We start from the raw sequence: 24360 nt of genomic DNA on the forward strand, positions 1-24360 counted from the left end.
AGGTTATAGAAGTCTGTTACTCACACCGTTCAGTGGATTAGGCTAAGTTTAACTCACTGAGTAACAACATGTAACTTCCCTGCTGTTCTCCAAGGCCTTAGGAAAAGCAGATGTGAGGCCTACTTCTGAGTGGTGGAAACAAGGCCCATGCCACACTGAATCCTGATGTGTTATGTCTACATGTGTGAATGCAGATGAGTACATAAGACAGTGCCACTGGTGAGAGGGTCCATGAGAAGTTGATGATGCCAGGGCGATGAGCTTTATCCCACATACTGCAGTACAGAGGGCAAGACAGCTTAGAGAGGAAATGCAGGCAAACCTGTTTAAAGGGTAACTAAACTTTTTACAAACTTCTAACCTATCATAGTGACATGTCAGACGTTTTGATTGGTGGGGTTACAGGTGCTAAAATCGATCGCTAAAGCGAATGGGCAGAAGCACTCAGCTGAGCATCGTCCCCATTCATCTGTCATTGCAAGCAGTGTACGGACTTCATAGACTTTCTATGGAGCCTGTACACTGGTCTGAGTGGTGACATAAACAGCCAAATGGGCACAGCGCTTGGATGTGCTCTTTTTTTTCCATTGTAGCGATTGATGGGGATCCCAGCACATGGCCCCACCACCGATCAAAAGTTCTGACATGTCGCTATGACAACTCAAAAGTTTGTAAAAAGTTTAGGTACCCTTTAACAGTTGATGTTCAAGGACTGTACTTTCATCTTCGAATATTGTACTGCTATACTTTGTTGACAAGTAAATTGGGCGTTTACCTGCCTCCCCTGTTTCTCTGGACTCTTTCTTAATTTGGGCTTTGCACTACCACACCACCCACACCCCACACCAGGGGACAGTAATCAGCCAAGTGCAGGACACTATCACCCCATTTCCACTGTGTGATTAGACTGTTTGGGGTGCGACACACTGCAGTTGGCCACCGTGAAGGGGAACATCAGCCAGCACCATGACAGGGCCTACCCTGCACCAGCTCCTCGCCCTCGGCACCACTCCCAGTCATCACATAATTTTGAACCATGTAACATTCATTTTCTGGAGCATTTGTCTCCTTGTATAGCACAATGTGGAAATTGACTGGAATTTTGTTTCCACGTTGACTGATCTGCACCCAGCGTACATTCCCTAGATAAACTGGCTTCCTGTTTGTTTCTGCTGTCTTCAGGTTAATAGCATTATAACAGGATCTGTATCAGCTGGCCTGTGCCTCAGCTGCTTCTGGAATATTCCTGATTAAATGATGTTATGTGATGGCAGAATTAAAAATGAGATTCAGTGAAATGATTTTGGAACAATTTGTCTTAAAATTCAGCTAAAGTAGCACACAGTGCCTGCAGTGGATTACACGGCCCTGACAACGCATGGCCTGCATTGGAGAATGTGTCAATAGTCCACGCATCATCTATTTTGACTCAATTCCTCTTGGGGAAAACTAAAACCTATGACCCTTAGTGATCGAATTCCAAGAACAATTTTTTTTTCGGTGTCAATTGATCTTTTGCTTTAATGGGAAAACAGTTGTGCATTTATACAAAAATAGGTTCTAGGCAGTAAACCAACTTGATATCCAAATGCTGTTTTTTTAACAATAATGTATCTTTTGGATATTCTTTAAAATGAAGATTGGAATCTCTTCAAAGGGAATTACATTCTTGTATGTGCAATTCTCAAATATTACTTTATTATCTGATTTCCTCTTTTGCAAAGGAATGATCTGATAACTATGCAGAACTATGGGGAATTTTACATTTACTCATTCACAGAATATACAGTAGGCTGTAGTAAATGAACTACAAAGTCCTTGCAGTTTTGCTGTGTTCGCTAGTATATGAAGTGTCACTAAACCAGAGGTTCCCTTTTAATATACCTACCCAGATAAATTCAGTTCCATCTCAGGACAATAATCTTGGTATATGTGCACTATTAGAGAATATGGATATCATATAAGGGGGGGGATTCCTCAATCAGGGTCCCACTGTGTGTGCCAACAGAGAGCACTATAGCACTCTGTAGGAGAGGCCATTGTAGTGGGAACTGCTGGGGACAAGTATGACTAGATAAAGCTACCTATATTAGCTTTATTTTGAAAACTGGTGGTGTTCATGAGACATCCCCTTTAACCCTTTCCAATCCAATTTGTATACTGGTTTTTCCTAGGGGGCTTACTCTTTTTTTGCCATTATACAATGGCACTATATGCTGGCTAAAGCCAGTACTGCATGAGGTGACACGTTGGAAAGGCCCCAACAGCAGAGAGGCTGACAATATACAGTAAGAGAACCCCAACGGACGTCTTACTATTGATGACCTATTCTCGGGTTAGGACATCAATGGATCCCCACCAATCAACTGATCCTTTGGCCCCTCTCTCAGTGCAATGGGTCCGGACATCAATATCAGTGGTCAGGGCTGAAAGTGTAATGGACCGCTTCACTCCATTGATTTCAATGGGAGTGAAGCCACCTATTACACTTCTGGCCCTGACCATCGATAATAACATCTAGGCCCCGCTCCCTGATCAGTGCTTCATTAAAATAATCCTTTAAAGAAATGAACTGGTACCAGGCCTAAATACAGTAGGTGTTGGTCCGGCAGAGAATACCAGTCATTGTCTGCGCTATGCATAATGCGGGAATAGTTTTGCCTGGCTTGCTGCTTTAACCCCACAGTTCCCCTCACAATATTCCCCATAACAGTGCCACACGGTGTCAGCTAAGTAGTTGAGGGCAGATTGTAATCATGGGCCCCCTGGCTGCAGGCTTTACATCCTTGATTTTTCTGATCACATCATTACAGCGAGAAACAGGTCACATAAGTCATAATACAGAGAATTTCTCTACAGTAACTAATGCTACGTAGTAAAAAAAAAAGCAGTGAATTATTTAGATATTTAAAAAATTAATGATTTATATTTTTACCATATATTATGCTGGGGTATTTCATTTGTCTTGGTATGAAACCTATTCAATTATGCATGTTTTAAACTTTTTGTAATATTTTAAGAAATGAAGCGGTCAAAATATTATTGCATAATAAATAGAATATTTCACCAGTTTTTGTATCTACAGGCTCCAACCAGCTTAGAGAAAACTGACTATCTGCTATAATATGTGGTGTACACACCACACACAGAGACTATCTCACTCTCCAAACCCTCTATAGCATACCCTCATAAGCAGCATCCTGGGGGCATTATACAGCAGTACTTAGCAATGTAACTACAAACCCAGCACCACTAGGGCGAGATAGAAAACTTACTAGACTCTTCGGCTCTGTGTTCTCTTACTGCTGCTTCCCTCTCTTCCTGCCTTCCCTTTTTGTACTCCATAGACTTCTATGGGCAGCATATAATCTGATCCCACCCTTTAGCAGGGAATTGAGACTGAATTATCAGTGCACAAGGGAAGCAGAATAACTAATTGGAGAGCAATGCATTTTTTCTAATAAGATATATTGCAATGTTTCTTGCATTCATTTGTACTACTGAGTTATGCAAAGTTTGTTGAAACAACTGTGCCTATTTAAGTTTCCCGTTGGGTAACCTTACACATATGGATAAATGCCTCGTAACCCTAAAACAATCAAACCATGTGCACTTTTTAATGGTGACTGAGGGCCTGGTACAAATCTGCCTCCTTCCAACTAAGTCCAGCCCAAACGTGACTCTAAGAAGCAGGATGATCCTTCAAATACAGGGAGTTTTAGTGAGAAAATCTAATATCTAAATTCGACTTGCAGTTCAATATTTTACCAGGAATTTTGTCCAGGATTTTTTTTCAAAATGAGGGAAAGACCTCACAGGCTCCTGGTAGAACTGGAAATTCTCCTGCACCAACAGGAGTCTGTCCAGCAGGAGCAGCTAGTCATAAACTGCTCCTGCCAGACAAATAACTACCTTCCAGCACTGAACTGTGATCCGCTCCAAGAAAGAAAGGTGCGGGCATCTGCCAGTTGGCTAATCACTTGTCATTTCCTGACAGCGACAAGACGAAACCGTGCAGGAAGGTGGAAGAGTTGTGTTTTCATGTAGTTCCATGGCTCGCTACCCTATTCTGTCCTCCAAAAGAAAGGCGGAAGTGAATGGAAATCTGATCAAACGTAGAACAGCGTTTGGACCTTTGGTCTTTGTTTGACGCATTAAAGTCAATAGTTCAGGGTTCCAGTTGAATATTATTTTTGGGTATTCAAACAAAACTGCAGGATGGAAAGGCTCAACTGAGTCCTAAACACAGTTTTAAACTAGACTTAAACTTCACATCTTCCCTATGAAGCTTGCCAACTTTTAAAAATATCATCAGGGCAAAAAGCCGCAGAGCTGAGTGACATTTGGTACGTCTCATTATTGTATCGTAAGGTTGTATCCGTAATTTCCCAGGACTGTAGGTGGTTTTCCTAACTCGGTGAGCTATAATGAGAAACCGCACCCCACTATAGCTACCTAACTGAATGCGACACGGTCACTCATATAAGAAGATAACACAACAACCGAAGCGGAGGTGTAGTCTGAAGAAAAAGGGTTTCATAGAAATAAAATTAGAATGGGACCCCAATTATGATGCCATGTTGTACCACCCAAGATAGAAGAGCAGGGTGTTTGTTTTCTCCTCCACCACTTTTTCATGACACTTGGTCCAATTTCACATCCTCTTCTTTGGCGATGGTAGTCTTGGACAGGTTCTTTCCAGATGATAGAAATTAGTACAATCTCTCTGAGGGCCCCATTGTAGCCACATGGGCTGCTTTTTTGGTTGGTACACCCTTGAAAAGAGCTTGTGTGTCAGTTATGCATTAGTCAGGGCTGCTAGAAAAGCGTACAGTCTGCAAGGCCTAAAGTGCTGAATTATTTCTGGGCTCCCAATAATGTAAATGAGAAGTTTGTCTATGCGCCGTTTTGTAACTTGAATTCTCTGTTCTGTGATAGCTTCGCTGTTGTGCATACCATGATCAAATTAGAAGTGGAAGTCAACAGTGCAGCTGTCTTGTTCTTCCCGAGTATTTCTTCCTCTCTGTTGTGTTTGTAAAATAGTCCTTTGAACACAATCTGGTAGTCGGTCTCCACGCTTGTGCTTGTCTCTGTTTTTTGTACCGGCTATGTGCATTTAAATGTTTTGACTGACAAATATAAATAAATCTTGCATATTTATGACATATATCATTTTAAATTTGACAGCGGAATATTCCCAGTACTAGTTTGCAATTCTGTTTGGTCTGTAGACTAAGCCCTTTGTGTAGGGAGATGCCTCCTGGGCTACAGTCCTTGCACAAAATGTACAATATTGTGGTATTTGAAAGATCTGAATTGTATTTTGATTAAGTTCATGGATGGCTTAATGGATCATCACTGGGATTTGGAAAGGACCTGCTAAGATTAGACAGTGTGAATTATTGTAGGAAAGTCGCATGTTGGCAGAACCAGCAATCCAGTCGTCTGAATGATGAAATAAAGGGACCATTATAATACAGACACCCAGCAGCCTATTGTGTTTCTTAGATTTATTTTTTTCAGCTTGGAGACAGTTCATGAAATATTTACCTCAATCTTTCTAATATAATTTGATCTTATGTAGAGTTTAGAGATATAAATTCCTCACTAGTCCTTAACATGTGGAATGGAAAAACAGCAACACGGCCATTTATCCTACAGTAAGACCATATGCACACGGACGCTATAAAACCCAAGATTCTCATTGGACACAACTCGGACACTCCGTCCATGCGCTGTCCAATGTGCCAGACACTGTATAGTTACATGTACTATTCCCACCTGAAAATCAGACAAGAATTGGACATATTGTAATTTTTTTTTCACCTTTTTTCCGTGTGATTTTCAGACGGAAAAACTGGTCAAAAATCAGACGGAAAATTTGGTCCGAAAGTCAGGCAAAAAAAATTGTCCGTGTGCTTATAGCCTAATGCATGCCTACGTGCTTTGTATAGAAACCACTGTAAAAGATAATAGTATGTGGAAAGCTTTAAAGCCTTATATATGCACTTATTTAGTATTTAATTACTAAGCTCACCACTATATACACCTTAACTACCACAAACTGATCTGAGCCAACGCCTATCAACTTAGATGGGCATGCCATACCCAAGACAGTTCACAATCTGTTAATAGATGTGACCGGGGACAAACAACATAGCTTATTTTCCTATTTTGAAGTGGTATACAGCATCCCAACTTGGCATCCTGAACTTGAACACTAGCTGTACATTTTGTAGACTATCCTGTTTGATGATTGTACTTTAATATCGAATGTCACCAGTAAGTATATCAAACCCAATGGAAGAGCAAAAATAGTAAAATCCCAATATTGACTGACCACCAGCAACAGCCAAGGGGGAACACCACATGCTTTACATTCCTTTTACATTTATTCTTATCAACTTTTATGCCTTTTTAGGGTACTTTTAGATGGGATGACTATTGCTCATGTGCTTTCACACAAGCCATTCAGAGAATAGAGGTAGAGCGCACCTTAGATCTTTTCTGCCTGCCTCCACTCACAGTGAGCAGACAGTTATTCAAAGATGAATGATTCCCTGTTCACACTTGGTGAGATGTCGCTCACTAGTTACTTCATTTCAGTGAATGGAAAGGAAGCGACTGAGTGATTTCTTGCTTAGCACCCTGTGAGGTCCCAGTTCAAGGGATAACTATTGGTCAAAATCACTTGTTTGAGCGATTTAAAAAAAATGTTTTGGGCTGATAGTTGGCCCATGTAACAATACCCTTAATTGACAGGTAATATGAAGTTTAAGATTTGTTTCAGTCTTTTTTGGTTTAGTGAGAATATAGTATCATTGAAAAGAAGGGAGCAATTAAGTAATTTCATAAATAAAATAATGGGAAATACAATATATGCTGTAGATGGCTGCAGGGCTTTGTGTTTCTATATGTCTTGTAAGTCAGCTTTGAAGGTTATGGAGGGAGTATCATGTCCATTGGTTATACTTTTGAAATCACTCCTCCCCTTTTTCTGCCTCCCACTACCAATTTGACCTTACTTTCTGCTCTATATCTTTTATATAAGGACCTATATATGTATGTATGTCTGTGTGTATGTAGACACAATCATGGCAGACACTGGCATGACTATTTGCCAGGTAAAAGAAGCTGTACTTGATAGACGAAAATGGCGAGAGTTGGTCCATAGGGTGACCCAGAGTCTGCGATGACTGGACAATTCGTCATCGTGTGTGTGTGTGTGTATGTATGTATGTATATATATATATATACATAAACACTTGTGTGTGTGTATATATATATGTATATATATGTGTGTGTATATATATGCTTAATCCTTTATCTTTGGACTCCCATTTGGACACCATTGAAACCACTGGACAGCATATTACTATTATTTTGTGAATTATGTTTATTTACATTTTGCCATTGCTCAAGCCACTACTAAAGTGTTGGATCAACAAACTGGCTCATATCTTTATATAGAAGTGAGGAAAAGTATTCCGTTTTTTTATTTTTCCCCTTGTCGCTCTGTTATTTCTTTCCCTATACCAGTATGACTATTTTTTTTTTCCTTCGAAATTTACTCTACAGCAGATTGTGTTGTAGTAAATCACCCAAAACCCAAATAGCACTAAAGCATTCCGATACAACATTAGCATTTGCTTAACAAGCACAAGATAAACATTAAACAAAGAACTGCATTTCTTTATTAGAGGCTGCAAGATACATAATCCATGAGCACAAGAAACATGGGACCCAGTGGATATGCAGATGTGTGTTATTTCATTGGCGCTGGGCGGCCTTGTTAGAAAAGGTTTTCATCAGAAGGCTTGGGGGTGGTTAGTTGACTGTCCCTGGTGGTCCTGTAACTAGATACAGAGACTTTTGGAAGCTAGACCAGGCTCCCTAGTGAATGTGCTGATTGGACAGCCTGAGGAAAACTCCGAAAGCATCAGGAACTAAACTAAGATCACCTTGGGAGTGATAGGGGAGAGCCTGATAAAGGCATTTGACTTCTCTCATAACTCCCACGAAGGACAAGTTGTCAGTATGATCCAACCTTCTTTACTGCAAATCAGACCCTTTCCACTATGCCAATTTCATTACAAAGACCAGCATGGTGCAAAATAGAAAAAAAAGGGGGAAAAGAAGGTTAGACACAGTAATTTTACAGGCAGACGGGTACAAAAAAATCTGCATAATTAAGCAGTCAGGACTGCTAATAGGGGAGTTTATATGCTTTGGGACTAGACAAGGGCAGCACATATGGATACAGCACTGGATATTAAATCTACGGCAGGCAGGCTCACTTCAGAGCCTTGGAGAAAAAGGCTAATTATAGTGAGAGGGATTGTGTTTACTGGTCTGTCTTAGACAAAATGATACGGAGACGGAAGCATCCAAGTTTTACTGAGAAATCTGCAGTCACTATTAATAAAACGGTGCTGCGATGGTGGCGCCGACACCAATGTGTCACACACAAGACACTAATTTGCATTATAGCTATAGAGGAAGCATTTATGGATTCTTGTATCGTGCGTGAAATATTTTGTGTATTTTGCTTAATTTCAGCGAGATCGAAAATGCTGTGTATTGTCTTATGTAAACTGCATTATCAGATGCCTGTCTCTGTGACTTGTGTGCTCCAGATGAGGGGTCTCCCTGCATGACTGCACATGTCTTTCATTGTAAAGATCCCTGATTCTCTAACTAATTCTTTCTTAATTCCTTATTTACTGCTTAGACATACAATCTGACTCTTACACAGTTTGCCAGGGTTGATCAGTCTGTCATAGGAAACAATGTTTTTCATGTATTTTTACAAAATGTTTTATTATTTTATTTCAAACTGATCGAAGTAATCCGTCGATGTATTATATACAATTCAATGACATGGTTACATGTGTATCTACTGCATCTGCATATCAGATCGGTCTGTCTATCATCTCTATATAGTCTCTAGATATATTCTGTCTAGAATGTTCTATTAACTACAAAATAGCTCATACAATTGCAAAAAGAAATTCTTGAAAATAATCAAAAATCACCATAAAAAAGTATTTTCTTGCCTATTTTTCAAGAAAATATAAAATAGAAGTGAAATGTTTATACAGTGCAGTGCTGACAGTCGGGGACGTTGTGTCCATGCAGCCACGTGACATCATCAATAGGGCAAGGTCTGGGGTGGCAATACTATATTTTAGATAATCCAAGAAAATGATATCAATGACTTGATCAGGGCTTCACATTTTTACATGTTTTTGTACAAAGTAAAAAAAAAATCAATTGTGAATATTACTAAATAGGAGTTAAATTACATCTCATAAAAAAATGAAGGGGTCATCAAATGGTTAATAGAATGCATGTCGGTACTCTGTATTAGCTGGTTATCTGGTCTCCACATGAGCCATGATTTCTCTTAAGTGCAGGATTATAATATGGAGATTGTGAAAATCCAAATCACTATTCGCCAATCATGTCCAGACTTGTTTGTCGTTATTAAAAGATTGCATTTAGATATTAATGACCTTAAAAAAGGACCTGTCGGTTCAGAATATGCAGTCGTATGTGTGTACATGAGGCTTTACATTATTTCTGGCCGTTCTAGAAGTTGCATTCTGCTTTTTCAGTAGTTTGCCATATACAGACTCCATCTCCAGATGTCAGTTTTTCCAGATTTAGTGGATGGAGACTACCACTAGAAGTAGAGAAGATTCTACTCTCATCGCTATCTCTCATATACAGAGAAGCAACAGCAGCAGTGTGGAAGACATTTTAAAGCAGTACTGAGCAGTGTAGATGTGAATCTAGCAGCTTGTGAGACAGTGAAACACTTATTTGTAGCAGTGTTTTTTGTGCGCTTTTCTCACCCTGCTCGTTCTCCCTCTTTCATAAACTTTTCTGGACAGCATGTAATCCGATATGTCAGTGAGCTGTTAGGCCACTCTCACACATCCGCTTTTCTCAAAACGCCGCAGTATAAGTCTCCCATTGATTTCAATGGAGCCTCGCAGACATGTGCTCAAACATGGCGCCACGATTTTTGAGTGCTGTCTGCTGTATTTTCTGCGGTTAGCGCACCTCATCAATGATGGGTTGTGCTAAAAGCCGCTGCCTCCGAAAATGAAAGTAAGATCGTGGCAAAGTGTCAAGATTGAAATCGCGGCGCTTTGCCAAGACCATGTGCGAAAGTGGCCTTAGTCCATTTTGTCCACCAGAATTAATTTTAGCAGCATTTCAGAGTAGGTGAGCACTTTAGGAGGGGGGAGGAGGAAAGCAGGCTGATAACTGGAGAAAGAAGCATTATTCTCTAAAAGATATCGCAAAGTTTCCTATATCCACCTGTACCATTGATTTATGTAAAGTTTGTTGAAAGCTCAACACCCAGACCCGAAACCGCGAGTGTGCTGGGAGCCTTAGAGTGAAAACAAAGTTAATTTTCAATACTGCGATTAAATGGACATTGTCTGGAACAAAAAAAAGACTAACGGTGTAAAACAGTTTAGTTCTGAAAGGATTTGTAAACTTATAGCCTACTGGCAAAGTTAAGCTTTTCGACTGCAGCCTTTCTCTCATCACAAAGTAATGGCATTATGCCAGGAAAGTAAGAAGGAAAAAAAATATTCTGACCCTTGCTGTACACTTAGAATGCAAAGACCTGATGAGTTGTATACAGCCCATAAGCCGTGCGGCTACTTCACTTCTGGAATTAATATACTGTAGGAGATTCAGCTTTGCCTATACTACATACGATACTCCCCTGGCACTGCTCATGTAGTATTGCCTATAGATGCCAAATTCTGCCTACTACAAAAGTGGGCTTAGTGTATATGCACACAGTGACCCTGCTTCTTTTTGTCCTAATGGAACAAACAGATTTTAAAGTGCATATAAAAAGTTTTGGATCCTGCTCCGAAAGGAGAGCAAACCGTTCTGCTTAAGATTGATGGAGGACAGATACAAAATGAAAAGTAGATATGTTTCCTAATGACAATTATTAGTGTGGTCCATGTTGAATATAAAATATGGCTACAATCCATGTGGCTCCCTTGTATTTCTTCTTTCAGGCTTGGGTGGTCGACTAACAGGACATATCTACCTCAAGAAAGGTAATGATGATTATTGCAGATATCTGCTAAAATAGCAAGGTCTTCAGAAAAATATGCCCTGGAAGAAGTATGCAAAATAATCTCCTCCAGAAGGAAGAAAACGGTGTCTTTAGTGCCACATCCAACCTTTTAAGGAGCCTTGACTTGTGTCATATTTCGCGGCTCTTTAAAGAGTTGGCCATTGACATACAGGATAGCCACTTATAGGTTGCTCTACAGTGTAAGACAGTTTTCTTGATTTGAAGTAGACCTATGTGGTATTCCTACTTAAAGGGCAACTCTGGCAAAAACCCATTTATACATCCCTGCCCCTCATCTGAATGCTTGCCACACTGTGGAAGTCTTTTCTGTATACTGCATTCTCTTCCATGCAGTGCAGCCTCCTGTCTGATGCTTATCAGACACCAAGTTGATGCTAAGATTTTTGCTTTCACTTTCACCCTAATCCCATGATGCATCAGCATTACGTAAGCAGCTAGAGACTATACCATCTATGCTGCATGAAAAACACTGTGCGTACATTCTGTATTCACCTAAAAAAGCTACAGATCATAAGTATACAGTCAGGAAGATGAGCTGTGATCTCTTTCATTATAACTGTGTGACAGCAGCTGTGTGATCTTCATCAGTAACTGATAGGAATGGCGGTGTCCCCCTAAACAGATTCTGTGGTAGGGTCCATGTAATAACATCACACTAACTGAGAGACTGACTAGAAACTGAATACACAAACCCAAGTAAATTTGAGCTGGTCAGAATTGAGATCACATGACTACTTGAGGAGGAGGCGGCCAGGAGTTTTAGATAGAAAGGCATAACAAACTAAGCTAACACTAGTTGTTGATCCAAGGATTGTTCTGATTGCCAGACTTAAAGTTGGGAAGGATTTTTTTTCCTTTTAAAATGAGAAAAATTGGCTCCTACCTCATTGGGGATTTAGCCTTCCTCTGGATCAACGTTGCAGGAAAATAGGCTGAACTGGAGGGATGCAAGTCTTTCTTTCAGCCTAAAATACTAAGTTACTAGTTGATTTGTATATACTGGGGAGCTAGCTACATAATGAATGAAAAAAGTCATTCTGCTTCCAATCTGTGAAAGGTTCATGTCTAATCTATATATAAAATTCATATATCCATATCCAGCTATAGAAAAAGTGGTGATTCATTAAAAAAAAATAAAAAAATAATGTTAAAATGAGCCAGTGTCACTGTGTCAACCATTATGCCTTGATGAATGACCCTGTGAGGTCTGAAAGCTCGCTGTAACATCATGTATTTTTGTTAGCCATTACAAGGTATCATATCTACAAGATGACTTGGTTTCTCCTTTTGAGAACAATCACAGCAGTTAGAGATAAACGTTAGATAAATGTGCAATAAATAATTGTAAAAATGAGCTTTCACTGATGTTAGCGGTTACAGCGGATACGTTCCAGCCTCTGTTTTCCTGTTTTTGCCATGCTTTATTTATGTGCATTCGAGTTAACCAGTGAAACATGTGGTGTTGCTAAACATGTGGCTCTTGTAGTTCACTTTCAAGCAACAGAAGTAAGTGCAGCCAAGCAGGAAAGTGAACAGTTGTTGAAGTGAAATGCATCCCTTGCTCTAGGAATGATAGTACTGAGAGATGCACTAGATTGACTTTTGCTTACATTTGAGCAGAGCCAGGAATACAGCTGTTCTTCTGTAAGTTGCACTTTTTTTCCTTTTTATTTACCATAATGAAAGTCAAGGTTCAAAGAGTAGTGTGAATGAATTATACATTTTCTATTGTTATTAATAATGAAAACCTATCCGTCTCTCTTAAAGCTGCAGTAGAGCATATTTTCCTACAGAACATACTTTAACCTGTTCTTAAAAGAGTTGTACTAGAAAACACTTATCACCCAAGCATTGAGATCCCCACTAATCCCGAGAATGAGGGTCCCGTGTGCTATCTTCTCTCACTCTGGGCTCTCCGCACCCACCCGCAGTGAGGTCAGATTGAATAGTGCAGTGGCTGAGCATAGGCGGCCAATGCTCCATTTATTTCAATTGGATTGATACGGTAGAAATAGCAGAGCACAAGCACTTGGCAATCTGTGCAACCCCGCTGAAAATGAATGGAGCATGCGCGACTGCCATTCAATTCAGTCTCCTCCACACTGCGTGAGCTGCAGTACACCTATGCAGCGAGGAGGATGGGGGACACAAGATCTCAGGTCTTGATATTGGTGGGGCTGTCATTAGTGATCACCTATCTTATGGGTAAGTAATCAGTATTTTCTGGTATAACTCCTTTAATAGAAATGTATTACTTGGCACCCATATAGTTTGCTCACTTAGATGAGATCAGATAAGGTATTATGTTGCCTTTTTGACAGTTTCAATTTTGACACATTACAGCAACATGGACTGGAGTATATACACCACAGAAGAAGAACAGTGCTAGGATGTTTTCTACTAAGCCTATGCACCGTACATGGTGAGATGCCTAAAAAACGCTTATGGCCAGTGTATGTTGAGTTACAGTTATGTCCTTACTCACCTGTCCTTTTGGCTCACCACATCCCAAGAGAACATGCAATACCCTATCACAAGATCGTTATCGTATATAAGCCTTTGTGTGGTCATTAGAGTTGAGCGAACATACTCTGCCGAGCTTGATGCTCGTTCGAGTATTAGCGTACTCGATGGTGCTCGTTACTCGAACGAGCATCAAGCCGTGTTCGACCCCGCCCCCAGTTTTTGGCTCCTCCCTGCTGTGACGTGCCTGTTTTGGCTCCTCCCCGCCGTGACGCAGCGCGCATCAAAGGCAACTTTTTTGTCTGGCAGGCAGAGAGAGAGAGAGGAACCTAGAAAAAAAAAAGCTCGGCACCCGGCGTCCCACATACAAAAATGCTCGAGTCTCCCATTGTATTCAGTGGGGTTCGTTACTCGAGTAGAGCTCTCGAATTTTACGAAAAGCTGGACTCGAATAACGCGGACCCGAGCTTTTGGGTGCTCGCTCATCTCTAGTGGTCATCCAGTGGTTGTGATATGAGCTGCAGTCGGTGAAGGGCTTTATTAGCATGTGACAATATTGTATTGATTTTTTTTTCTGAGAAATTGGAGTCTTTTAAAAAGGGAATGTGTCATTAGAAAATTACCTTTTGCATAAACCAAGGTTTTTAATTTTTTTTCTTGCCTTTTTCTTTTCAATGTCACAATCAATATTTTTAAAAGGATCTTAAAATCCTCCAATTTTTACACCGATTACTTGGTGTTCCGTAGAGAAAATATTTCAGCAGTCATTTCATTATCATCACAAGCAGAATTACAATAAAAGGCATGTAGATAACTCTGGATTCACCACTTGCCATAGCTGATGGTGACAGTTCACCTCCTCACCTTTCCCGGACAGTGAACTCTGCGCAGGTCAAAGCACATGCCTAAAACACTCTCCCATAGATGCCAGTGGGTCCATGCTGTAAATGGCCCATGAGGTTGCTGTAAAGCATATCTCTAAAGGCTACCATAAAGCATTTTTCTGCAGCAAAGGCAAGATAGCAATCCCCACAGTCATGTACAGACATTAGAACAAAGAAAACTGCAATAAGAACAGATTGGAAACATTGAAGATGTTTCACTATCTAGTTTTAATTAGTAAAAAATATATAGGTGATACATGGTTTTTAACTGAAATCAAGGAAAGGCCAGCATGAACACATCTGTATGTGTGATATTAATTTCTTAAAGGGAATCTGGCATCTTAAGCAGGAGGAGCTGAGCAGATTGATATATAGTTTTATGGAAAACAAATCAGTATAAGGCCTCATGCACATGCGAGATCCGCAAATCAAGCCGCCCATAGGGATGCATGGGCGCCTGCAGAGCTGCTAAAAGCATGCAGATACGACTTTTTTTTCTCCTGGAGTGCGGATCGCATGTGCAAGAAGAAATCGGAGCATGCTCTATTTTCCTGTGGATCCACCGTGCTGAAGTAAGATCTAGCCGTGACAGAGGAGACCCGCATGGCACCCGGAGAGGTAAGAACCTGTATTTTAATGCCCATGGGATGGGCGTATTCCACTGTGCGATTCACCAACGGAATCCATGCGTGCCCGTGTGCATGAGGCCTAACTTGTATTTTATTCACTTAAATCTTAGAGGTGCAGAGGGCAGTATAATCTGTGACTGGTCACTATCTCTGTATACAGATGGCTGTCAATCACTAATACGGCTGCCCAGAAGATCCTCTAAGCTCACAATAAGCAAAGAGTTAAATGACTAAAATACAAGTTATACTGTATTTCCCCATAAAACTATATATCAATCTGCTGAACTCCTACTGTTCTATAACATGATGCCTGCAGTTTCAACAGTATGTTCAAGCTGGCAGGATTTATTTAATAGCTTATGACTTTCCTAGCCATACTTTGTTTTGAGTTGTCTTCCAAAGTTCCTTTCACAGATCTTCGAGAACTCGGTAATCAATAAATTCCAATGTAATTACAAGAAACACCCCAAAACTAGCTGGTGCTAATGGGGACCTAAAGGGTATCTCTAGTCATGAATACGATTTACACTTCATACACTGGCCACTAGGGTATATAAGTAGTACTTTCCTGCCAATTATATGGGCAGCAGCTTACACCTTATTCTCAAGTCTTGCATTTCCTAGCAAAATATCAGTCCGCATGATGGTTTAAAAATTATTTTTCATACTCGCATTCGAGAAAATTGACATATCCCGAAGAACTAAGTAGCTTACAACTGAAGCCGTAACTCTGACAGCGACCGCAGGCAATATAAATCCTGCTTGAGATGTTGTTTACTGCTGTGATGGTCAAAGCTTTTGGTATATTCACTGGCATATTATCATGTACCGGGAGGGATTTTATTGCTTTGGATCTTAGCCTATGGATATATGCTGTATCTGAGGTTAACGGGCCCTCTGGACAGCCTCTTGAGGGAGACGTATAAAGAATCCTTATTTACAAACTGCTACAAATTGGTGCTCGGCAATGGCTGATGTGTTGATCGGACAATACAAAGGCCTCCCAATGGACTTCAGAAAGAACAGCTGCATGTGAGATAGCCAATGAACATTTGATTGTATCTGAACTAATGCTCAGTGTTTCAGGGAAAAGAGCATTAAGTTAGGGCGCCTAGATCAGGGCCTGATGAAGTGATCTCTTGTTTAACGATCTGACTCCTTAAGGGTATTATCAACCTCTGATACTGATGGAAATGTGAAGCCTAGTGAGCTAGCACAGTATGAGCCATTATAAGTTTAACCGTGTTGAAGGAAGCGCAAAAGAAAATGTTTGTTTGTTTTCCGTGTTTTCCCTCAGTACATCCTACAGGCTGTAATTTTACCCATTGCTTTAAAGTTCTGCGTCCTTGCAGAAGCGAGGTGCTGCATTCGCTGTGGATACATCGCCTTCCTAGTTATGTATTTTAGTCGCGGCACAAATCTTAACGCGTTTCATTTGTTTTGTTTTTATCTGCGGCGTCTTCTCTTCTTGCAGAGTTTATATGTGCTTAGACCTGCAGTAAAGCTCAAAGTCAGGGAGGTAGTTTTGAGTTGTAGAATAGCTACGCGAGTCGAGTCATGCTCCTACTGTATTAATATTTTACCGTTACATATTTATGGCTGCCACCTGCCTGGTTTTCACCAAAGCAATTACAGAGGGGTGTTAGCACGTTCTCCCTGAGTTTTACGCAGTTTACAAGGTGTTGCCTGTTCGGTTTGTCATAATGTGAAGATGGTGAACTCTGGAGGTCTCTACATTTATATCTTAAAGGGGTTGTGTGGTTAAAGGATAAAACATTTGTAAGGAGTTAAAATAAAAAATAAGCCCTACTCATAATTGTTTTCTTAAGGCTGTATGCACAGTGGAGATTTTCATTCACAAGTTCTGTCTGAGTTCGAGATGGACCACTCGCATGGGAAAACATGTCACACATACAATTTTTCACTTGTACCATTGCATGTCCTTCAAGAACCGCCCATTGTTTTCTATGGGAGTGTTAAACGGATCACACTCGCATGCCATGCCAAGCAATCTGTTTCTAATGCATGTTGCTATGAGGACAACATAAAAAGCAGAAATTGCAGATCCTTGAAAAACATGGAAAATGCATGCAAATCAAATGTGAAAATTGCAATAAATGCATGAACATGAATTAAAATTGTACTGAAAAGTTACTGACCACAATCACACTGACCCCTGCAAGTACATCTTAACGCGTCGCTCCAAATCTACTGTATACACATAGAGTTAAAAGAATTAAATTTTTATAAAAGAAACAAAAAATCTTCAAGGTTAGACATTTACTTTAAAGGAAGTCCGGTATGTCATGACCGTTCACTCCCTTAGTGGGGAAAGACAAGTCTAAGCATACCCTTTTCACTTTGTATTGTTGCCGTGCCTCTTAAATCACTGGTTTCCCTTCACACACACTGCATGAAAAACTGAAGTACATATTATCCACTCGCTCAGACTGGTCCTAACATTCTGACAAGATGTCACTGGCTCAAGAAAGCTGAAGACATCAACTTCCCCCGATCCTGAGAAGGGCATATGCCGGATTCCCCAAGTCAATGGAACAGCAGTGCGCAGGTGTGACCACCGCGCCATTCACTTCGATGGGATGGATGCAAATAGCAGAGCGCATCAATCTCCGTTCATCACATAGAGTTGAAAAGAATGGTAGTCATACAAGCACACCAACACTCCATTCACATGGAGCATGATGATCTCGGGATCACTGCCAGCAATCAGTCATTTATCTACTATATCCTATCCACAAGCATAATACAGCATCGCAGGCTTGTAGAAGGTCAGGGCTAATGGCTACTTACTGTACAGTCCTAAAACAGGAGGGGGGAGAGGTAGTAAACCAATTCACAAGGCACAAAGTAGCAGCTGAAGAAAGCAGGGTGAACAGGCCACATATTTTTATATTCCACAAGACTTCTGCTTCTGCTCGATTCGCAACCTGATTGGTTGTTTGGTGAATCAGCCAACCCAAACAACCAATCAGGTTGCTGGAATTGTGAATCAGCTAACCCAAACAACCAATCAGGTTGCGAATCGAGCAGAAGTGTTGTGGAATATAAAAATATGCAAACAGGCCATATGTATGGCACAAAGCGTCCTTATGCTAGTTAAGCCCCGTCCCCACTTACTGTAATCCATCTCGAGGCAGGCATCACTTGACAACAGGCAGTGGAAAGCATGTTTAGAAGGAAGGGAAGCCCCTAATGCCCAGCACATTGGAGTGATTTTGCTTTCAGACATAAAATGTTAGCTTCGCTAAATAAAAGTGAATTGCAGTTTTCCTAGTTATCACATTGGCTGTCATATTAACATAAGTTTATTGAAACCACAGGGACTATTTAAAGTTTGGTCCAGTAACCGAAATTCATGTAGGAGCCAACAAAGTAAAGAAGTAACGCTGCAAGATTTATTCACAAGTGTTTCAACTCCTCATTGCAGCTATTTCCATTTTCACTCATATAGACAGACTTCATGTAGGGGTAGAGGTAGCTCTAAACAAAGTCCAAATTATAGAACTCCTTTATTTCTACCACAGGAAGTTATCTCCTATCACAGGATAGGGGATAAATTGACTAGTTAGAGTTAAACAGCTGGGACACCCTTGCACCCGAGAATTTGGCCCTGACACATCCTGAGGTATGGGAAGCAGAGGATGCACATGCGTACCTATGCTCCATTCACTCCAATGGAATCATCAGAGATTGCTAAGTGCTTGAACTCACTATCTCTGGCGGTCCTACTGAAGTCAATGGAGCGGAGGTGCATATGCATTCCTCCACTGTCCACAATTCAGGATATGCCGGGGCTAAATTCTCGTGACCAGCGGGAGTCCCTGTGGTCGGACCCCCACCAATCAGCAATTTAGCCCCCCCCTGTGGATAAGGAATACTTTGCTGTGGTGGATATATCCCTTTAAGATAGGATATTCAGCATATAAATAGTCTGGGCAATATCTAAAATCTGTAAAAATGCAATAAAATACAGTGGTCCCTCAACATATAATATTAATTGGTTCTGGGATGACCATTGTACGTTAAAGATATCCTGTGTTGTCCTTGCTGTACTTAATGTACAATTTGCACTAAAATTTTGATAGAAATTTAAAAGAAAGAAGATATTGGATCTCTTAAAGCTATAACCCTATGGAGAACTGGTAATTAGTTCTGAAACCGCCAAAATGTCGTCCAAAAGTAATACAAAAGGAAGATGAAAAAATTACGCAGATAACTAGTACAGATACAGCAAGTCCTTACATATAGAAGTCAGGAGGAGCTGCTGGAGGCTGTAAATCACTTTCTATGTAGAGGACAGCAGCTTCTTCGGGGTCTTTTACAGTATATAGTGCTCTGGTATAGAATGCAGCCGCCATGACCAAAGGAGCAGCTCATCTTGGCAAAGGGAACGGGCAGTATTTGACATGCAGTACCACACTTTAGATAGAGAGGCGCTACTAGACAGACAAGTATTACATGCATTTTATAAATACAGGGGCTTTACTAGTGAAATGCTAATTGACTAGATTTTCCGCAGTGCCGAACCGTGTATAAGGGCTTAGTCACACGGGTGCATCGGCTCCCGTGTAACTGCAGGTATAAGACAGCCGCACTTCAGGACGGACGTCTCTCTGCAGCACTGGAAGAAAGAACATGTGACCGGCTTCATTGCCGATCATGTGTTCTTTCTTCGGCGCTGCGGGGAGTCATCCGTCCTGAAGTGCGGCCGTCTTCTTCCTGCAGTAAGGGCTCAGTCACACGGGCGCATCGGCCGATGCGCCCGTGCGACTAAGCCCTGACATTGTATATTGAATCAGGTTTTAAGTTCCAGTGACCTGAGAAACACCACTGTATGCTGAAAATATTGAAAATCCTGAGGCCATTGTATCTGAAGGGACGACTGGTAAATGTAAAACGGAATGTAACCTACCCCCCTAATAAGCATAGATCTGACCAGTGTGTTCTGAGGTTATGCCATGCTTATATTCTGTACCTTATAAAAGCAATCTTCTTCATCATCAGGTTATATCCATTCTATTTGGGTTGAGCCATGCGAAAATCGAGATGTTATTTTTTGCAGATGATATGCCTGGCTCTGACTCTTCCCTCAACTGGTTTAGATTCGGCTTGTAATTGTGATAGCATCATTGGAGTGCCCCAGGCAGCCCCAGCAGACATAATGCAGATTTGATGTTCTCTTAAGCTTGCAGACCTGTCTGAAAAAAGAGCTGTTAACCTGATCTAAATTTTGAAATGTTGGTGGTGACTATTAAGTAACTGGGAGCTTTTTCTTCATGCATGATCATTGTATATCACAGTCAGGAGTGACAGGCGCACAGAGAGTCTATGAATGTTCAGGGGCCTTGCATCAAATTTCCTATAACATTGCAGTTAGATATAAGTTAGGGTTGTCAGGGTTGAAAGCACATGAATTACAGAATATCTATACTTTCTAAAATCCTGGGATATTTCTGGAGTGAGGTTTCTGCAATGAGCTCAAAGAAAGTGGCTTATACTTTTAATACTACGTTCGAATGTGTGTCGCGGCTTCCGTTTGACTTAGGGTTGTGTGGTTATAATGAAAAGAATAGTGCCACATGCTGTGCTGTTCTTGTCATCGAATGCGAAGGAACTACCGACTGCCTCTGATAGTAGTGTACTCTGTAATGGTTGGGATAGAAGTACAGTCTTGGATCATAATTTGGAATACATTTGTGAAAAAGAGAATGAATCGGGGTAAAGAAAGTAATGTATAAAAAGGATAGACTGAGATTTTACCCGTATCCCACCTATCATGGTGGTCTCAAGTAGCTTTTAAAATCTTAGCCTGTTTGTTGATTCGCTGACTATCCTGCATTGTCAGTGGAGTGGAAATTGAGTTGCTGTACCAATAAATTGGTCCGATCTTCTGCTGGACTAGTTGGTGTTTTGACAGTGCCTGATTATCTACCTGCTCAATCCTCCCTTCAGGACTATAATTAAAGGAGATCTGATCTAGGCATTAAGGAGGCAAATAAATTAGGTAATACCAGTCATCAGATGGGGGTGCCGGGCTACCAGTCATCAGATGGGGGTGCCGGGCTACCAGTCATCAGATGGGGGTGCCGGGCTACCAGTCATCAGATGGGGGTGCCGGGCTACCAGTCATCACATGGGGGTGACGGGCTACCAGTCATCAGATGGGGGTGACGGGCTACCAGTCATCTGATGGGTGTTCCGGGCTACCAGTCATCAGATTGGAGTGTTTAAGTATTGGCAGTCAGATGGAGATGCTTGGGTGCTGGTCATACAATTGCATGTTGTGGATAAGATTGGGGTGCTTGGTCATTCACACATATTAAGGTGCTTGTCTACTGATCCTGAGATATGGTACTATTAGGCTGCAGTTGTTCTATATAACATGTACTGGTTAATGGACTTCATAAGAGGACCTATTACAATATATGCACTACATATTAGATCTTCTAAAATGTATTGCTGTTCACTTACGCATGTACAACACACGGAGTATCACACCTGTATGTAAAATATACAGGTGATTGTTGTGTAACATTTTAGAATACTATTCTATAACAATAGGAGCGCCTACCAGTTGTGGTGTCATTGCTGCTTGTGTGCGCTGTTCATAGACACAAGTTATGTGTTTAATCAGACTGATATAATATGATGGGACGTTGCTTTCCAAATTGCAACCTTAAATGCTAAAAGATTTGAAGTAACTGTATAAAGTCACTTTCGAGGCCTGCTTCTGCCAACACGTTATTTCATCTTTAGTTACAAATAGAGAAAGCAAAGCAATCCAGCTTAGTGGGAATGACAGCTTGATGAGGCAGATACCATTACGTTTACAACATTTGTGTCATGTGCACTACGGTAGTTAAAGGAACATATTGGTGGATGGGCTATTAAACTGTTTTGCCAAGTGCTTACAGTGAGATTAACTACTTCTCTACTTCGCCAACAGTTAATATTATTATAAATAGGTATCTTTGGCAGAGATCACTAAATGATTAAGAAGTTGATGTTGTTCTAAATGTCATTTTTTTTAGGGAAGAAATCCGCAATGCTAGTATGTGCGATGAGGACCTACCATTTATATAGTGTAAAATCCTCTTCCATCATAAATATGGTTATAGACGAGTCCTGAGTCTTTTTATGTGCACACTCAGAACTCTACATGGCATTTAAGGTTCTCGGCTTTGCAAGTCAGTGTACCCTCCCATAGAATATCTCAGCATGCGATGCAACTCGTCACTTCTTTTTTCTCACAGATTATATAAAATCAGAGGCATACAGGGGTGTAATATAGTTTCATAGGTCTTAGAACCTATATTTCTATAGTGGTATATTTTTGGGATCTGGATCCTGAATATAGTGATGTGCTAAGAACAGCCTTCTTGGTGACTTGTTTTGTACAATTCAAGGTAAAACTAATCATATCTGGCAATGTTCCACAGATCCATTCTTCTGTACTCTTTTGGAAGAGTACAAAAAAATTGGAGGTGATGTTCAAACACATGAAATTTGGATTTTAAAAGGACGGCAAAAATCTAGTTAGAAATGAAGTATTTTGTCGTCCCATCATAACACATTTCTAAATAGATTTGCTGGACAGTGGTAAGGCGTTATTGGTGGGATCATGCCTAAGCTTCTACTTATAAAGAAGTCGTCTTCAGTGATGAGTTATGGATATCTATGGAAAACACTAAGGGGTGACTGGTAGCCAGATCCTACTGTATACTTGTACCGAAGCCTTTGCAGCCAACACAAAGTACATTTTACTCTTCAACTGGTGAAACTTGGAAAATTCTCAAAGTCAACACTAAAATGCCATGGTTGGTGATGACAATGTAGTTGTAGGAGGAAGGAGTATTCAAATATATCAGTTACTTCTAGGTTTACTTGGGAAAAAAACCCAAAGTTTGTTTCCTGCTACACTCACCAATTGGCAAGTGCAAACTATCGCTACAATCTGCAGGAAACAGTATCACATAACTAGTCCTCAGCCAGCAACACTGTAGTTTCTGCTAGGTTTTAGGCTGAATGCACACGGGCGAGATTTCACGCAGAATTTCCTCTGTAGCACGCTGCCATAGGATTGAATTAGTGTATGCAATCCTATGCAGACAACCGCGATTTGACCATGTGAAAACTCGTGCTGTAACAAAATCGCGCATGTCCGGCTTGCACTGCTGCGTCATCGCTGACGCGCCAGCACTGCGCATGTGCAGCTGTGTGCCAGCTGGCACATCCGCAGAGAAGACGCCGGACAGGTAAGCTGCGGGTCACTGCAGGGGCATGGGTCGCATCCTGCTGTGAGAAAACCCGGCCATCTGCATTCATAAATGTTCTTTAAAGAGTTATAGTAAATAACAATTTGAAAATGTGAAATGTTTGACATTTATTGGTTTATTTTGCTTTTATGTTTCATGTATCTTGGGATTATTTGATGTAATTTATGTCACTTCTATTTTTTCATAGATGAAGGTCTGAACCATGAGTGCAAGCTCTGCAGCCAATCATTTGACTCCCCAGCAAAACTCCAGTGTCATCTCATTGAGCACAGCTTTGAAGGAATGGGTGGCACGTTTAAATGTCCTGTCTGTTTTACAGGTAAATCTTAGCAGAATTTTCTCATTGTGTAATGATTTTAATAATTGATCTTTATAGGGAATTGACCCCAAGGTCCCTTGTCCACAACACGTGCAGATTTTCAATGCAGATATCCACAGTGGATGCACTGCGGATCATCTTAAAAATTATTTTTTAATGGCTTGTGGGTGATCGCAGATTGTGTGTTTTCATCTCCCATAGGGATGAATGGAGCCATATCCGCAATAAAATGGAGCATGTTGCAATTTTAGATCCACAAAGCACCCAAAAATCAAATCCGCAGGGTTTAATTCAATTGCAAACGCGCCATTGTTTCCTATGGGCGGCTAGAGTTTGCGGATCTCATCAAATCCACACATGGACATTGGGCCTAACACCAAATGATGTAAGTTCTTTCCCTAGCTACTTAATAGTATACAGTATCAATACATACAAGGAGTCCTCTTGGGTGGTAATAAATGGTTCATACTCTGAATGGGCCACCGTCACTAGTGGGGTGCCACAGGGTTCAGTATTGGGCCCCATTGTGTTCAATATATTTATCAACGACCTGATAGAAGGACTGCACAATACAATATTAATATTCTCAGACCTAGATAAGCTGGGGGCTTGGACAGAAAAATGGCAAATG

The 24360-nt window shown here is 40.8% G+C and overlaps 1 protein-coding gene across 5 annotated transcripts in view; it reads left to right on the forward strand.

Annotated features, from left to right (window-relative positions):
• Positions 1-24360, forward strand: part of ZNF521 (zinc finger protein 521) — a 332314-nt gene that overhangs the window by 249705 nt on the left and 58249 nt on the right. For all 5 annotated transcript variants that reach the window (XM_066579656.1, XM_066579658.1, XM_066579655.1 and 2 more), the window contains one exon: positions 23598-23729. In XM_066579656.1, coding sequence (XP_066435753.1) covers positions 23598-23729 — 132 coding nt within the window. The remainder of the gene's footprint in view (positions 1-23597; positions 23730-24360) is intronic.

Source organism: Eleutherodactylus coqui, chromosome 9, assembly GCF_035609145.1.
Source record: "Eleutherodactylus coqui strain aEleCoq1 chromosome 9, aEleCoq1.hap1, whole genome shotgun sequence".
In the NCBI taxonomy this organism is placed as follows: domain Eukaryota; kingdom Metazoa; phylum Chordata; class Amphibia; order Anura; family Eleutherodactylidae; genus Eleutherodactylus; species Eleutherodactylus coqui.